This window comes from Sinocyclocheilus anshuiensis, unplaced genomic scaffold (assembly GCF_001515605.1).
Source record: "Sinocyclocheilus anshuiensis isolate Anshui unplaced genomic scaffold, SAMN03320099.WGS_v1.1 scaffold986, whole genome shotgun sequence".
Lineage (NCBI taxonomy): Eukaryota > Metazoa > Chordata > Actinopteri > Cypriniformes > Cyprinidae > Sinocyclocheilus > Sinocyclocheilus anshuiensis.
The window spans coordinates 354,150-372,797 of record NW_015537975.1 but is presented as its reverse complement, the minus strand read 5'-3'; the positions used below and the strand labels follow the sequence as shown (position 1 = coordinate 372,797).

At 37.8% G+C, this 18,648-nt stretch overlaps 1 protein-coding gene across 1 annotated transcript; it reads left to right on the top strand.

Moving 5' to 3' along the window:
* The first annotated feature begins 1,094 nt into the window (after nucleotides 1–1,094).
* LOC107672309 (protein Wnt-10a-like) lies at nucleotides 1,095–14,870 on the top strand. Its single transcript, XM_016465452.1, has 4 exons — nucleotides 1,095–1,532; nucleotides 2,289–2,551; nucleotides 4,992–5,365; nucleotides 14,361–14,870. Exons 1-4 carry the CDS (start codon nucleotides 1,306–1,308, stop codon nucleotides 14,826–14,828), a joined length of 1,332 nt encoding a protein of 443 aa, XP_016320938.1. The 5' UTR covers nucleotides 1,095–1,305; the 3' UTR covers nucleotides 14,829–14,870.
* The last annotated feature ends 3,778 nt before the right edge of the window (nucleotides 14,871–18,648 follow it).

Genomic DNA, 18,648 nt, shown 5'->3' with positions numbered 1-18,648 from the left:
TCTAAGACTTTTACTCAAGTTGTTTTGGAATTGGTGACTTGTAACCTGTAGTGGAGTAATTTTCACTGTATGGTATCTGTACTTTTACTCAAGTATGGTTTTTAGGTACTCTTTACACCTCTGGTTTACTATAATTTCAGTGTCCATAATTGCGTTTCCAGGTAACAAAGACCAAGAAAGAAATTAAAAATAGACAGTAAATTTAATGAAATGAGACAAACATTGTATTTTCAATTATTAAGACACTATTCTCTGTGAAATTACTATAGGACAATACATAATTGGAAAAATGTTAAGAATTTTTCATTATGTAATAGAAAAGAATAAAAGATATAGTTCACTAAACACGTTGACCTTTTGTGACAACATGCCCCGATAGTGCCATATATGGCACAGTTTCAAAAAATGTAAACAGTTATGGAACACAAAACCATTCATAAAAGGGCACAATAAAATTAAAAGGTATATAAAAATGTAAAGCGAATATTGTAATGAATACTTATAAATGTATAACATTTTAAACACTTGTGACAACTTACACCAATTTGAGATTTATGAAAAATACCCTTATTTAGCCACATATTGTTTTCACTTACAATTGTAGAAAGAAAAAAAAAAGTGATTATTACATTTTATTTTGGAGGACAGAAATCAGATTTTTTTTTTAAACATTAAAATGTACTTATTTATTTATTTATTTTAACATAGGTGGGGTTCAAAGTTTTTTTTTTGTTTTTTTTTTACCAAAACATAAAAAAACACTGCTAAAGAAAAAGATTTATGAAAATGTATTTTTTTACTCAAGATCATTTAAGAACTGAATTATAGATATATGCTTATCTGATATGTCTATCTCTGCCTCTCTCTTGTCGTGTATCTCAATCAAATTCTTCAACATTCATTTTTATCAATTTTCATAGCATGAAAGTACCTCATTAGATTATATCATTCTGTCCTCGAACAATCCCTCACATCCCAATGAGTCGTAACTTCCCTGTTTATCGGTTCAATCGGGATTTGTCTAATGAGGCACTTGTCCTGTACGGCAGTCTGCTGTGTGTGAGTGTGTGCGCTGACGTAGAGGTGGGCTGGCAGAGAGTTAAGTGTAGTCTGAGTGCCATCAAGATAAGGCAAACATCAGAAGTCCTGAAAACAGTAGATAGCTCAGTCTGAGTACTGATGTGTACATGAGTGTCTTGTGTCAGATGATATCTCAGCGGATCCTCAGCGTCGGCTCACATTTTCATTCATTCTGAAAGCTCAAACTGATAGCTTCAGCAGAAAAGTTGTAAAGTGATTTCATGAATGAGGTATCACGACATCGCTTGGCACTCTCCAGCATCCTTTTATTTTTCGTCAGATTTGGAAGATCTGAAGCTGATCGCTGGAAAGCTGAGCACATATTGGACGGATCTTCTCCTCGAGCAGAAGAGTTGTGAAAGAGTGTTGCAGAAGAGCACCAGCAGCAGCATGGATTACTTTTTATTTCGACTCTTCTGTTCTTTGGCTTTGGCGTCGCTTCTAGTTCAAAGGTAAGAACTTGCTCAGTTGTTTCGTGTCACATTTAAACGATTGCATTCGTTTCTGCACGTGAATATTTACTGCACACATTTGCTCACAAACGTACACTAAATGAACTGCCATGATATTCTGTACTTAGGTGCATCATAAAATTTTCAAAAACAACAAAAGAAGTGTTTAAAGTTTTGTACATCCGTTTTTGGATTTACATCTTTTCACTCTTTTGTAATGTAACTAAAGTATTGTATTGTAAGCGTCATAAAGTGCTAAGAGTTTCATTTAATATCAGGGAATCCACGTATAGTTTGTTTGCAATTTATTACTTATGTTATTGTTTTTTTAGTTTGCAATTCAGTAGTTTATACACCGAGGTAAGTTTGTAGTTGCTCATATAGTTTCACATAACTTTTCTTATATGTGCTGTTATGGAAGGAGCTTTGCATCTGCTATTTGTCAAGTAAACTCTTTTGTAATTGTCTCAAATCAACCCTTTTTGATGCCATATTTTCTGCACGTTTATGGTATCTATTACCAGCGCATGGTGTATTTTGTAATAGTCATGAGCATTAGGCTCCTCAGTGGTACTTTTTTCACTTTTAGCAACAGCAGTTTTGTATGACCTAGTAATAAAGGATCATTTGTATATTATAAACACGTACACAATGCAAAAGAACATGGGGTATTTATTATTTATTACCTCTTTATTTATTACCTTTTTTCGTGCAGATGTATTTGGATACTTGATAAGGTTTCATTCTCTCTTCTAGGGCAGACTCAAACGAGATCCTGGGACTAAAGATCCCCTTTGACCCCATTCTCAATGCCAACACGGTGTGTTTGACCCTGCCCGGCCTGACAAAGAAACAGCTGGATGTATGTATGAGGCATCCAGATGTGACAGCCTCAGCCATACAGGGCATCCAGATTGCCATCCATGAGTGCCAGCATCAGTTCAGAGGACACCGCTGGAACTGCTCAAGTCTGGAAACCAGGAACAAGATCCCCTATGAGAGTGTTGTCTTCAGCAGGGGTAAGAAACAAAATGAACCTAGTGAACCCATGTCGAAATAGTGACTTTTTTAGTTTGTGAACATTTTGGGAAAATCTGGTTTGGTCTGTGCTTATCTTGGGGCTGGTGTGTAGAAGTACAAAAACTGAATTTTAAATTAAAGTTGGTATATGTACTCTATTAACAAACTAGGCTACATGTAAATTGGTTTGTTTAGCTGGAAATTGATCCATATTGGTGAATAAATCCTTGAAGTATGTATATTGCAGACACACATACATTTTTTATAGTAGGAAAGCTTTATCAGCCATAGGCATATATCACTTAAAGAGTGGATGTAAATATCCTGCAAGAGGGCTTCCCTGGCCAGCTAATGCATTTTACTCTGTGCCAGTGCAAGTGCTGTGAATTTGCTTTCAGCATTTTCCCAACCCTCAGTGGCAAAAGCATAAACCTGTTTAGTTAGTTTCCGTAACCCAAAGTGACAGTTTCCTTCAATCTTTAATTCATTTTCCCACTTCCTCCACCATCAGCGCAAACGGGCGTGCCTCTCACTTTAAATTATTTGTTAGATTGATTTGTTCCAGGTCTTTCGTTGGCTTGGAAGGAAATCTAAAACAGAATTTGTGTGAACACACCATGTCTGTGTCTTCTGGCTGCGCCTAAGTGCCGTTTGCCCCCCATAGAATCATGAGAGGATTGCACGGAAAAAAAGCAGCATCGGCTGGTGTCGTGTTTGTGCGCGTGTGTGTATTTCAGCATGCAGGGTTCCTCTGCGTGTGTGTATATGTCACTGTGGGTGGGTGAGTTAATAGGTGTGAGTTTCTGTGTGTTTTGAAATGATCAACTGAACATCATTCAGCTATCTCAGATCTTTGATCCGAGCCCCAAGGGCAGCTCTGCCATCAGCAAGCATTTTTGTAAAACACAGTGAATTCCAGACACTGACTGCTTCACACCTGATTTAAGTCTTAAAGGCTCATTAGTCATTTGTAATCACCAGAGATGGACAAAACAGGACACAGAGGTGAGGCGAGGCTGCATTCACAGGCCTAATAAGACAAGCATTAAACATGCTTTTTAAGCTGTAGACATGGGGTCATGGCCAGTTTAAAACTTCTGTTTTTCTGTTTCTCTTCAATGATTATTTATAATAAACCAACATTAGTGGTCACACGAATTCATATGAATGTAGACAATCAATGATGCAGAAGTAATAAGCTTTCATATTTTTATAGAGTTTCTTTCAGATCTTTGACATTAACCAAACCATTCTTTTTTCTTTTGATGATTTAAACATCAGAAATGTTATATGAAAGATGCAAAATTAATAGACTTTCGTTATGTGTGTACATACATATTATGTAAATAAATTGAATGGATATTTGACATTAACCTTTTATCCTTTTTTGATCATTTAAATGACGAATTAGGAATCTATCTATCTATCTATCTATCTATCTATCGAGAGAGAGATTCATATGCTTTCAGATTTTTGATTATTTAAATGGCAAGATAGTAATTTCATAGGCTTTAATTTTTTATCCTTTTTTTTTATAATGTTGTTTTTTCATGATTTAATGGCAAAAACACGAATTTTATATGTGTACTTAAGAGGGTCTTTTTATGCTGAAGAACTGCCCTTTGATTTTAGCAAGCAGAAGGAACTATAAACTATTTAGCCTTTATGGGCTCTTTCATGTTCCTGAGCATGGCCTTCTTTAATTCCCCATTTGCCCGAAAGTGATTCAGGAGAGTCTGCTTTTATGAGACCTCCATTTATTATTGTTTGAGACCATTAGTTTTCAACAAGCCTATAGCACATGCAGGCACCTTCTTCAATGTGGAAACCCTGGAGAGAAAAAAACACTGTAATTAAATATTCTTATACGAGAACAACAACATAACTTGCTACTGCTACATGTGGCTCTCATGTGTTCAAACGTATTTGCTGAGGAATTTCTTAAATCTTGTCGGAAAGCCTTAAAGTCTGCCGCACTTCAGGTCCAATACAGAGCGCAACGGATGAGAGCTGAAATCCAGATGAGCGGCATGTGATTAGTGCAGATCAAATGGCCGCTAACGGTAGCCAGGTTAATTTCAGCCACGTTTTTGAGCTCAGCATATAGCCTGTGCACAGATGTGCATGTCTGTGCTTAGCCACGCTAACCAGAGCCCTCCACACCTTCTCCATTGCTCCAGATTGTGCATGCTTTGGATGCTTAAAAGCAGCGCAGCATTCACTAGCTTTGTCCTGTGAGTTCTTTCTGCCACTTGTTGTTTGAAGGAATATACTGGTACTGCTGTCAAACATAAGGGCTCATGCGGTTTCTCCTCAAATACGATAGCATTCTTTTCCACAAAGCACAGAGAGAGCAGTTCCAGGGGCAAAGTGGGCAGTGGATAGACAACGTTTGAGCAAGGCTTGCCTGAATAATCTCTTGTATTGTCTCTTTGGCAGGTTTCAGAGAAAGCGCGTTTGCATATGCCATCGCAGCGGCCGGTGTGGTGCACGCCGTGTCCAACGCTTGCGCCATGGGCAAGCTGAAGGCCTGCGGCTGTGACGAGAAACGCCAAGGGGACGAGGAGGCGTTCAGGATCAAACTCAACCGTCTCCAGCTGGAGGCCATCAACCGGGGTAAAGGCATGGTGCACGGCGTGATGGAACACTTTCCCGCCGACACTCTCGGCCCCCAGGACTCCTGGGAATGGGGTGGCTGCAGTCCCAACATGGAGTTTGGGGAACGCTTCTCCAAGGAGTTCCTGGACTCCCGTGAGACATACAGAGACATTCACTCCAGGATGAGACTTCATAACAACAGAGTTGGCAGGCAGGTGAGAGACGGCGTTACGCTGGCTGTGTGTGTGATGTGTGACACTAAGCCTGAATGAATCAGCAGTGTTGGATTGCATTTCCAAAGAGTGCAAAGGGATCAACTTACACTCCCTTTCAAGTTGCGTTAAAACGCGGTGTTCAAAGATGAGCGCTTCTTTTCTACTGAGATACTATAACCGTGTCCCATGTACTATAGGAGACGATAGCGGTTAAGTTCCTCCTTTTGATGTACCTAGAAGCTACAGATTTCCTCCGAGCGGCGGTTAAACATGAAGGGACGCTCATGTTGCAGCTGTGCTCTTGAAAGCCTCATCCCTGTCCGTTTTGCCAAGCGTAACATTTTTGTTTGTGCCTTCCCTGAGTCGTGTGATCATTGGTTTTTCTAATGCAAGGCCCTGGCATTGCGAGTGATTTGTTGAACTTTTTGCCTGGGCTCCTGCCTGCGTCTAAACGTACAAGCTGGTGCCCCGTCTATGCTCAATTAGGTGCTCTCATGAATCTTTTCTGATCTCCACGCACCCACGCAACCACCTACCAACAGCAAAACACTTAAATGAGCAATAACTCCACTCGAGCAAAAGCAAACATGTGCTTCTCTGAAACGTGTTATCTTTGGATTTGGGAATGTTTAAAAGGCATTTAAGCTTTTTATCAAAATATGCCTTCCCTGGTGTTGCCTTTGATCAGTGAGTCCTTCCTGGTGGCAATGTGTGATGTAAGGGATCGAGGTGTTGTCTCTTTGCCTTTGTTGTACTAATTAGATAATAAGAGGCAGATTAGTGGCACTGTAGAGCAGTTAAGTTAAATGCACTGAGAGGAATAACAGGACATGGATAAGGTAAAGAACTGATGGATCCTAATGGCCTTTCTGAATCATTGTTTGTTACTTGTGTTTCATCAAATCAAAACTGTCTTATATTTAAGATCCTTTACTCTGCTTTGATAACATCTTTACACGCTCTGGATATTTTCCCAACTTCATGAGGAGCATTAAGAGCAGTGTTTCCAACAGACCTGAGGGATTTTTAAAGCTATCTGGCCACTTGTTGGTTGCTTTTCCTTCACTCTGTAGTTTAAGTTACCCATCCTAAAAACACGTTTACTTCTGTAAAGAATATCATATATAGGCTTTTTTTTTTTTTTTTTTTTTACAAAACTAGTTCCAAACATAAGCTTATAGACCACAGTTGTGTTAAGATCATGAGAAACATGTCCAAACTTTTCACTGGTTCATGTACATTCTTGTTTATGATTACTCAAGCAGTTGTTACACAAGTGTTCATAAATGTTAGACTTCTTAAATTAACTTCTTAAATTATGTAAGAGAACTGGAAAGAGTATGCTAACCTGGTTAGGAGTTGCAAGATGACTGCATTATGTAGACAGAGGCAGAAACCATGCAAAAAATAAGTTGGAATTTGCCTTTTTTGAATTTATTATGTATAATTTATTATTCCAGAGTGAGAGCAACTACTAAGCTTTTGAAAAAAAATAAAAATGTTTTCAGAGGGCTAGTACTACAACAGTGCATCAACTAACAGAGGTGGTGAAAAAGTACATGTGGACATCTTGGGTTTTGCAATTTTTCCACTGCCTCTGTTAGTTATTTCATTGTTGCTCTGATATAAAACTTTCTCAAAGAATCTCATGAGGCAAGACAGTTTGCTTGTGCTGTTTAATGTTATTTTACTGTAAATGTTTATCTCCTGAACATCCCATTATGCATAACTTACATTTTACTGATATATTCTTTTGAAAATATATAAATATTATAAATTCAAATCATATGAGTTACTGCATTTTGCAAAATAGCACAGTCTAACAGCAACACAAGTTATAGTTAAACTACAAATATTAGACTGTGCATGTTCGTCAACTATAGTGAAACAAAGTTTTGGACTTTTTATTTTGAACATAAGTTTATGGTCATAAGTCCATAAGATCATGAAAGTTAAGTGAATAAAATTTGTTGAAATAAACCTTGCATGAATAGCGTAATGCCATTCGTGTCATATTACTCTTGCAGGCCCACTATTGGCTAATTCAGTGGTTGAGGGCAGTCATTTTGGTTTGACATTGCTGTTGGCATTACTTCACAACACTTAAATGTCATTTCAGTCAGTACTTACTGTAGGAATTAGACAGTATTTGCTGAAACTTATTTTCAACTTCATTAGATAAAGCTCTGAGTTACTGTTGTTGGATTAGAAGTGTTTGTACTATTTCTCTTCTTGTAATCCTGAGGTAACATTTTAAATTTGGCAGGCACTTTTATCCATAGAAACTTCCATTGCATTCAAGAGATACATTTTTACCAGTTCATGCATTCCTTGGGAATCAAAGCCATGACCTTGGCACTCCTACCGCTACGCTCTACTGATTGAGCACTATTTTAAGAGTTTCACTATTGCTTGTAACTTCAAAATTAGCCATTTAACCCTCATGTGGTGTTCGGGTCCTTTTTGCTCTGTAACCTCGTAAGTGTGATAGGGTTCTGAACACAACACAAGGGTTAAACTGCTTTTGGTGTGGCTGCTCCTCACACAATGACAGCTCATCAGCTGTGCATTTTAGACGTGGGAGGTAAGATATCATCATGAATTAATCTGTTGTCACTCTTTATCAGGACGGTACAGAGCTGAAGTGTAAATGACCATGATAAGCTCAGATGGGTTTCACTGGCAGGTTCACATAGACAGAGTTGCAGATTGTTCATTGTTTGCTGCTTCCTCTTCTATAATTTGTCTCTGTATCGTTCCATCAGTTTTCTGGTTCCCTTGATTATGCAGACAAAACATACTTGGTCAGTCCCAAATAAATTAACAGATGTGTTTGCCATCTAAAGTACTTCTACTAATTATCATGCCCAATTCTGTCTCGCTCTATATGCTTAGGCACATTGTTCTAGAGACTGTACATTTGGTATAATTCTAGAATCTTTGTTATTGATGAATTATGTCACAGTTTCGTGATTAATAATTATGATAATTACCATGATCATTGTAGATTTTTTTTGGCAAAAGTCACCCATTCTTAGACTCAGAGATGACACTTCAAAGGATCTTTATTGTTATCAGTTTCTAAACTGATTAATTGTTATTTATATTGGCTGATCTATAAAGGATGCTGGAAGTTCAGGATTTCTGTCTGAGAAGCTCAATTAGGAGGTGTGGCGTTTGATCAAGCTGCCAGCAAGGGTGTGATGTACAGAGAGACGCAATTTTTCAGGAATATTTCTTCTGCTCCTGCCAGTAAGCCTATTTGGCATCCAAACCTGATTGTCAGAAAGAAACGTTGCTGCTACCGAAATATGTTACTGTTGGCAGGTTTTCTTGAGTCAGTGTCATCGAGATGAGAAAGAAAAATACCAAAATCCTTCATCTTCCATCTTTAATTAAACTCATTTTCTCAAAATTCATGATATATGTATGTTTTTCTCTTTTTAGCCCATTGTCTTTGGCAATTGGGTCCCATAATTTTGGCAGATGAGTGATGTGACATAGGAGTCCCGGCCAGGTTGAAGGGGACACGCTCTGTATCACAGAGCTTTTTTTATTTGCAAGGTTTGTGACCCAATATTCCCTCACCTCCCTCCCCAGGAAAGGTAGTCACTTGTCGAGGAATGTAGTGATTTTTCTGGGATGTACATGTCGCCTCATGCCCACCCTCTGGTTCTCACGACGTTCAGTCTTGTTAAAAGCTCTAATTAGTGGCCGCTGGCTATTTGGAAACAGATGTTTCAAGCCAGCAAAAGATTTTAGACATCAAACACAGCGGGAAGTAGAAAGACATTCGCCCTTCCTTCCCCAAATACAACTTTAAACAATCTGTCACTGGCCAGGGCAACACAGAGGGGGAAAAAAAGGAAACTTCATGGCGAGGATCGATTTAATTGTATTGTTTTAGAATTTGCCATTCACTGCTTCTGGCAGCATCATGTGGACTGGCAGGGCAAAAACAACAGGGCATGTTTTTATGTTTGCAATAGTTGCCGATTACATGGCAATGTCTATAATGGGGTTGTACATTATTTTTTGCATGTTTTCATTGGAGCTCCTTCCACTCGGTTGGAAAGCCAGGCAGCGTTTCTACTTTTAGAGCAAAGCAAGCAAAGAGCAGGAGACGGTACAGAAACACAGTATATAAGAACAATGTTTTGACCTAAATGTATTAGTGACATTTCCTCTACATTTCTTTGCTATATACACCACACATGATTTAAATGTAAACATGTTTAATTGACCAAATACATCACAGTCTGTTTGCGCATCTATCCGAGACATTAATAAAGACGTGTGTTGGGACATTGAGGTTTTGGTGGAACGCCTCCTCTAAAACATCAAAGGAACCAAGCAATACTCATTCAGCAATTCATCAAGAGCCATTAGATGAAGGATCATGTTGTAAGGCACCCTGTCATCATTTTGTCCTAGATCTTAAGTGGACTTATAGCCTACCTAACGGTGTCTTACTGCGACTACAAGCCCTGAACACAAAAGTGCTCCACATATGATTGTCTCTGTTTGTGGTGACAGACACTAATATGTTCCTGCTTTTTTGGACTGGCATACAAAGATTTTAGACATTAATGTTGCTGTAATGTAGTGTTACTGACATCATGAAATAAAATTGACCTTTAGATTGAATGGCAACATTCTCACATTTCACAAAAATGGCAAGAAATTGGATTGTTAGAATTAAAGGACAGACTTCAAAGAAACCAATAATGCAGTTTTTAAGCCCCTTGTGTTACCTGTTGTCACTTGTACAGGGGGTGCTCGCTGTAGTGCTTCTTAAGCTGTTCAGCTGTTTCATACATAGATGCTTTTGTTCTCAGATCAACTTTATCTGCAATAGGTTTACAGTAAATTGAAGGAATATGAACACTGCCATGTGGAAACTCTTTATCAGAAAGGAAAACTGCCTTGCTGCCATATAGCAATTCTGTACCACATTGGAATAGCTGTGATGCATTTCCTCATTGGGAATTTCTATAGATAGTGACATCAAGTATATTAGTGCAATTATTTATTTAAATGTCTATTTAGATGTGTATTTATTTAAATGCACAAATAATAAAATAAGTGTGCTTATGAAACAAATCATTATTAAATTATTTGTTTCATGTGTTCAGAAAAATGTGCACTTATTTTTTACAGAAAAGACCAGGAAGAAGAGTACACAACTGACTAATGCTGAGCATGTTTTTAAAAGGAATAAATGGCAATGATTCACTAATTTAACTGGAGTTTGAAATGTACTGTATAAATATCTCAAATTATTAAAGGAACATGAATTTAATTCGTTATTGGGGAAATGTTGCCACATGGAAACTCTGTAATGGAAACTAGTAAGAGACAAAAAAAAAGTTTTTCTTAAAGAAGTATTAATATTTATTCTATCAAAATGTAATAACTTTCTCCACTTGTTAAATGCGCAGAAATGTGAAAATGGTCTTGTTTGAAAGAAGAGATCCTAATCTAAAAGAAAATATAATGTATATAGATATTTGTGGCTGTTTGCGGCTGACTGAAGCAGTGCTACGAGTATAAATGTAAATTCGCTCAGAGGTGACCAAATTTTACATCGCGGTTCTATCGAAGATAATTCGATCTGTGATTGTCACACAATTAAATAATCTACATCGTCAAATTCCTGAGAATGAGAGCTTTCTTGTGATATATGACTTGACTTTTTTGTGAAAAATATATAAAATACACATTCTTCGTAAAAATTATTCGCAATGGTTAGGCGGAAATTCGTGTGTGGGACGAATACATTTCTAAGCTTAATTTTACTGCTTTATGAATATAAAAACCAAAAGGAATGGTATTCTTTGTAAAGAAGACACTCCAAGCTTTCAAATGAACCCATATATGGGCTGATACCATATAAGGAAGGCTATGTAAATGAAGCATAAACATTTTTAACGTCATTTTGGACCCGTATCCGGGTCCGCAGAGTTTAACTGGTTTTAAAAGGCAGCATGACAGAGAAAAGTCATTTTAATCCACAATATCATAGCTTAATATTTTTCACCCCAATGAAATCTTGATTAACAAAATAAAGTCCCACTCAGAAATGCAGCACATTAAGAAAGTTAAATGCATTGCAAATGCTGTTTCAGTTTAATAGTATTCTTGAAAATGTTCAGTTGTATCAATGGCTTGATTGACAGATCCCAAATAATTGAATATTATTGTAAAAGCTGCTTAGCTTAAATGTTAGTGTTTGCATTGTTGATGTATTGTGAAGGAAAAAGCATCTGACTTGAGGGGCTGTGCAATTGTTTTGCTGTATACTGCCTGTGGCCCAAATGTGCTACCAATGTGTTTTACTCGATCTCAGTATGGTGCCAGTTTATGGGCTAGCCTGTCTCACTGTTTCTTCAATTAAAGTGGCCCAGGTGTGGCTCTCAATTTGCTCTGCACCAATGAAATTACAGCACACCCTTCAAAACATCCACATCCACTGCATGTCGGAAAAGAAAATGTGCAAATTTATAGGCCCTAATATGTTTTGCTTGCAGATCCATTTATAGTGGCTTCTGCTGTGTTACTGTATAGCTTTTGGAGCAGCACATGTTGCTGTACACATCAAATGCTGATGAATTACTGCAACTCTTCTTCCACTGTGAATCTGCTGTTGCCAAAGAATTGTCAAACCGAAAGATTTGCTCTCTGTAAGGTTGAAATATGACTTTAGGTTTGTTCTGTGCTGACACCCTCTTCAGATTTCCCGAATATCCCGTGATTGCATGCGGTTGCGCTGTAAATGTATGTTCCTCTGCATATAAAGCACTGTATCCCTATAGAAACTGTAAGATACGTTGAAACAAATGTGTCGATAAAGCCTATTGTTTCACAAGTTTGATTCTATGCCAGCAGGGCAGTGCAGAGACTTGACAGGCTTTACTTTAAGGATGTTAATCTGTTCATGGCAGACACAGCAATGAGCTGCGCTTCCTGCACTTCATCTGTAGCTCCTCAGGCTAGACGGTCTGCCAGGCTTCAGTCAGATGCTCCACCTCTCCACACACCCGATAGATTACCGATAGATAGCCACTTAAGCAGGGCAGCAACTTCCAAGAGAGCACTTTCTGTTTCTTCCGCGCACCCACACCACTCCTGCCCTTAGGTGCTGAGTCCAGGCAGAGGAGGAAGAAGAGCAATCAGACCCTGAGATCTTCCATCCCATCCCTGTAGCTTCCTTAGCATGGGCCGCACATGGCAAGAGCAGGCAGGTCCACTTCCTAACTGCTGGAGGTGAGACATTTAAATTCCCGTCAGGTTTTCGGCACTCAAAGCAAAAGGATTTGAATATCCTTATTTGTCTGTACCCACATCACATTAGCCCTCAGGGAACTGATTTGGCTTCGGCTACAGTCTCTTGAAACAATCCCGAAACGACCTTGAAACGATGAAAAGGCTGGTGCTACACAGGATTAATCCTTGTTTATGCATCACTGAGGGTTAATTTGAGTGCCACCGGGGTGTTCACCTCAGACGGAGCACGATCAGCCTGAAATTCTTGTCTATGTTTTGTAAAAATAGTCTTGTAGTACCTGATTTGCCATTGTGGGCATATTGTTGTGATTGATCGTTGTTATCTTTGGCCTCAATAATATCTGTTTCATATCTGTCTCTCTACTCTTTGAGCCCATTCATATAAAACAGACCTGCTCCATTTGCATGTGTACCTATGGTGGCTAATAGCTTGAAATAGAAACCACCGGCATGCAAACCGTATAGCCTGAAGTATTCACAATCTTCAGGGACAGGAGATGTCTGCTTTTGACAACTACTGAAAGTGACCTGCGACTCGAGGTGAACGACAACAATTATCCGTCAAATATCAGAACATTTGATTTTAGTAGTCTTCGCCCCTGGAGGATAAAAAAAAAGTTGTTTTGAGTCATTTCAAAAATTTAAAAAAATATGTCCTGGATTGTGACGCCATAGGAGGGGGAAAACTGAAGAAAGAAAAACACAAGCCATGGCTGAGTGACATGAAAAAGCTCAGCTTCATTTTGAACAGTGAAACCTAATCCGTTGAGTTTTGACAGACAAAACTCAACTTATCTCTATAAAGATGTTCAAATTGTGTTTTGTCCCGTGGTGAGCGCTAGGAAGCCCGAGACAGTGTGAAATGTGGGATTGCTAAACCTTAATGTTTGTGCTAGTGTTGTTGATATGGATGGGTGCTGGGGCATCTGTCAGTAGTGAGGGTGGCCCCTCTTCCTCTTGGTAATTGGATCTAAAAGTTTATAGCTGGGGATGACAGATGAGTGCGTTGTTGAGAGAATGGGAGGTCTGAACTTGTGAGTCAGGTATCCTCATCTCCAACTCTGATATGTCATGTGGTGAAACATTAAATAAAAGTCATTAAAAAAGTTTAAAACCTCATTAAGTATATTTTGGCATAATCATTTATTATTTTCTAATATAAAATATATTAACAAAAGTATTTGAAAAAATGTTGTTAGCCAAATCATAGTCACGCGGTCCGACCAACATGTAGAAACATGCAGAAAATAGGAACTAATATATGGAAAGAGCCCATATAGACCCTCATGAAAACTAAATAAGCTTTATGAATTTATTCATGATATTTAATATTTTTACCTATTAATTAGGTTCTCATAGATCTAATATATGTAATATGAGATGTTGCCATCAACAGTTCACTGTTATGAAAAGCAAAATAAAGATTTTAAAAATATATATTTTTTATTTAAAAAAAAAAACATTTAAAACCTTTAAAAATAATTTTCCTTACTGTTTACACCCTTAAACGTCATTGACTCATCTATTAATATCTGTATAATTTTCCATTCATCACAAATCAGTGATTCATATAATAAAAGCTAAGAGGATTTTTTGCTAATGCAGCAGCTTTAGTCATTGCATTGCAAGGTCTAGATTGCCAACTATGGTCTAGATGCTGCGGTTTCCAGATATTAACGTCTTCCTCGTCTGTTTTGCTTGTGTGCAGGTTGTGGTGGACCACATGAGGAGGAAATGCAAATGCCATGGCACATCAGGAAGCTGTCAGCTCAAGACCTGCTGGCAGGTGACTCCAGAGTTCAGAACGGTGGGCTCGCTGCTGAAAGAACGCTTCAATATCGCCACGCTAATCAAAGCCCACAACAGAAACACGGGTCAGGTGGAGCACGCCCACCCGACACACCGACGGAGAGCCAATGCGAATGATCTTGTCTACTTTGAGAAGTCCCCGGATTTCTGCGAGAGGGACCTTGGGTCGGACTCTGCCGGGACGCAGGGCCGGATCTGTAACAAGACCAGCCAGGGAATGGACAACTGTGAGAGCCTGTGCTGTGGCCGAGGCCACAACATCTTACAGCAGACTCGCAGTGAACGCTGCAATTGCAAGTTCCACTGGTGCTGTTACGTGGTGTGTGAGGAGTGCAGGATAACAGAGTGGGTCAGCGTCTGCAAATGAAATAAGCAATCATCTATTAAATGTACAAAAACTAACGTTAAACATAGGGAAAGACTGAGAAATCCCTCCCTTTTGCAATGGACTGCCATTTCCATTATTCGAATGGAAAGCACAAAAGTAGACTGAGATGAATTGAGTACTAGAGAAGTGTGCACGTGTTTGCACACTGCATGGGTCCAAGCACAAGATTTCAGACTGATTTTGGACTTGCACTGCATATATTTTCAGAAAGTATTTTTAATTTAAATAAATTAAGAGTATGGATATATTGTTGAGTTTATTGCCAACAGAGCACTCATCGACACTACGTGGTGTTTGTTTTGTTTCAGTTTTTAAAGAATTCAATGGCTCATAGTCCTGTAATATAGCACCAAGCAGACGCATGGGATTCCGGTACTTAAAGAAGAGAAATAAATATATCTATATATAAATATAAATACCTTTGCACAGAGCCATTTTTTTTAGAAGAGTTTACCAAATAAACTCTCGAGTATAAAAACGGTATCATATACCAGTTAATATCAATTCAAAAAGGCCAGCATGTCTTGTTTAAATTTCCAGTGATTGTATGTATATATATATATATATATATATATATATATATAAAACCACTTTAATGCTGGTAAAAGTGTAAACTGGTCTTCAAAGGCTTTTTAAGCACAGTCAAATTAATGGATTGCAAGCTGTGGATCAGTCCTGGTGACCAGCAGAAATGACAACACTGTTACATGGATCTGGACATTTGTTATGGACAAATCTCATGAAAAACAGATTGTAAAAAGGATCTGAGGAGACTACATGTATGGAAGAAGCTTGACTAAACCTCTAAAGATGCTTGTGTGTACTGTATGTTGTTTCCCTGCAAACTGTTGGCTGTGCCTCTGTTCACTGTAACAGGAACATATTCACCAGAGCTTTTAATGTTAGCCAGTAGATATTTAGACATATGTATAATCACGTCCTGATCACCACACTCGTAATGTGCTAGTTATAGGTCCCCTCAACTCACCAAACTTTATATAGAAATAAAATATCTCAATTTCTGCCATAGTCAAGTGTTCAGACATGACTATTCAACATTCAGAGTTGTCAGATTGCTTGTAGTCTAACATAATATCTTACATAAAGTAGTAAAATATCAGTTGATATTTTATGAAAATAACTGTTCATGGCCAGTGTAAGAAACTTCTATATGTTTTAGATTTTTTTTGTTGTTGTTGTTTAACAACATTTCTGCAAAAATCATTACTTTGATCAATAATAATTACACATACAATAAGCTTTTGTACACTTTTGCCCATCGGAACCATTTTTCATAGTATCTGATGAAAGTAAATCATAATTACTCACATTTTAAAGGGAACTCCTACCAGTAATTTTAAACTTTGTCCCATAATGAAAGAAAATTGTTTTTTGTTTGTTTTAATCTGCTAATTTTGTTCTGTTTTTCTGTTTTGCGTTGTTATTGTATTTATTTATTTGTGTGATTGTTCTCATGTTAAAATATATGCCAAAACATCAAAAGTGCATTTGTCAAAATATACCGAGTCAGTTGAGTTTTGAGTTGTCAGAGTTAAGTTCCTGTTAACGTTTAATTTAGTTTGATTGTTTGCACATTTAGACCAATTATTCTGGAGAAAATGACTGACATGAAATACTGTGCGGGGTGAGCGCGATTATATGCATTTTTTATTTTAAATGGTATAATTTTAAGTTTGAATATATAAGTTATTTTATTTTGTGGATAACTTAATTTTTGTAAAACAATAAAGAACTTAATTATAAATGGTTAAATAGTGATGTTGACATTCCTGCATACTAGCTTTCACATTTCACCTGTTTTGCGTGTGCAGCAGGAAGGAAGAAAACCACACATTATACAGGACTGATCTGTTGGTCATCATGCAGACCAATATACCCTATCGTGCATGTTTTTTAATTTATGAAAGTCGGGAGAGAGAGAGAGAGAGAGTGCCAAAGAAAATTATAAATCATTTCTTCTGTTCTCTGGCAAAAGTAAACTATTTTTCATTTGTGAACTGCATGCATGAACAGTGAGGACAAGTATGTTGTTGCAGCCTGCAGAGAGATGCCTCGGCTTCAGTCAGTCGACAGCCATTTAAAGAGTAGAAAAACTGATCATCTCTGCTTTTATATAAACATGTTGCAGCATAAATTAGACGAGTAACCCTTTTAATCATTAACTGCCATAAAGAACATAGTAAAGTCATAACTCATAAAGAATATCATAAAGCTCCATAAGAGACAAGAAATGCACAAATAAAAGTGTACAGGATAATCTATACTGTGCAATCATAATTCTAATCGGCAGATAGGTGCACATTAATATCTGGCCAAACAAGACAACTCAACTGATTGTATTAAACAAAATACAGAAGAAAATCCTAATGTTCTGTTGAGATTAACCGTATGTTCTGTATTCTGAGGGCCAAAACGCTAAATAAAAACAGCAGTTTTTAAAACTGATTACTTTAATTAGCATTTCATTTTGTCAGGACAGAAGACATTTGAAGTGTGTGATCATGTTGTTTTATAAATATATAATATTTAATAAAAACATTTTAATTCTGATGTCATATGTCTATGTGCGCAAATTAATTTGTTTACAAAAATTATCCACGAGTATTAAATGCAATTAGAGTTGATGCCCTGATTTGTTACAGGCTAAACAAAATTCTACACATTGAAGTTTTATTTTTGCACTTCAGGTTGAACTAAGCTGAAGAAAAAAAACATGATTTATGGTACTGTATTTACAGTATATTTGCACTGACAGTCAAATTCTTGGCTGACACTTTCATACCCATGTGACTTCCTAAGAAAGCGCTCATTTGCATATATTGTGTCTTGTATATCATTCACTAAAGTGTTGTTTTCTGTGCGGTTGAAGAGCACGCTCTGTGCAGGAAGTTGACGCTTAGGGACACGTAGAGAAGTTTGAGAAGACATTGAGGAAAAAAGAGGCCAGCTGGGGAAAGCAGCCGAAGGAAAACAAGCACCTCAGTGCCAATGCCTGATGTGAAATAAATGTTCTGCGTTGTTCCCCAAGGGTGGATCACGTCAAGCTGATGTGATGGGCCAGTCTCTACAAGCACAGGACAGAACAGACAGAGAGACTGTACACACCATGCAAAGCTCAGAATGACACAGTTTTTATTGCAGCCAGAGAGAAGTCATTATTATTTTGTTAGCTGAAGCAAAAGCATGACATGCGAGAGGCAGAGACCAAACCGTGTGTATTGAGACCTGTACACCATTTGGCCATGGTTGTTTGCTAAAGGAATTATGATCTTGAGAGTCAAAGACTCATTTAATTATCTGTTTGCAAACATAAGTGAACTTTGACCTCCCTACATGCTCAGAGACCACACATGAATGTTTGAGCAGGTATTGGTTTGCAGATACATGAGGAATTCAGCATGAAAAGATCCTGTGCAGGCAGATGAACACACTAACAGGCCCTGGGTGGTGGTTTACCCGCACTTCACCAGATGGAAAATGACTGTCTGTTCTTCAACTGGTGTCATTATAAAAATAAAGTCAGTGTGATACAACTGTCCTGATATCTTGAAGAAAAAAAAGAAAATCAATTCTTGAAAATAGGTAGTTTGCCATCATTTATTAATACTATATATCATATATCTATAAGGTTGTTAATTATCATGTGGTTCATTTCCTTAAAAGCTTAATAACAAATTAATAATAAAAAATGTTTCTAATACCATTTAAATGTTTGTGTGTGTGTGTGTGTGTGTGTGTGTGTGTGTGTGTCTGTGTGTGTGTGTGTGTGCGTGCGTGC

What these genes read in the sequence shown, in the direction of transcription:
- LOC107672309 (XM_016465452.1), top strand. Translation starts at nt 1,306, where the DNA reads ATGAGGTATCACGACATCGCTTGGCACTCTCCAGCATCCTTTTATTTT. An exon ending in GCGTCGCTTCTAGTTCAAAG is followed by an intron (nt 1,533 to 2,288) that starts GTAAGAACTTGC and finishes TCTCTCTTCTAG; the next exon opens with GGCAGACTCAAACGAGATCC. An exon ending in ACAACAGAGTTGGCAGGCAG is followed by an intron (nt 5,366 to 14,360) that starts GTGAGAGACGGC and finishes GCTTGTGTGCAG; the next exon opens with GTTGTGGTGGACCACATGAG.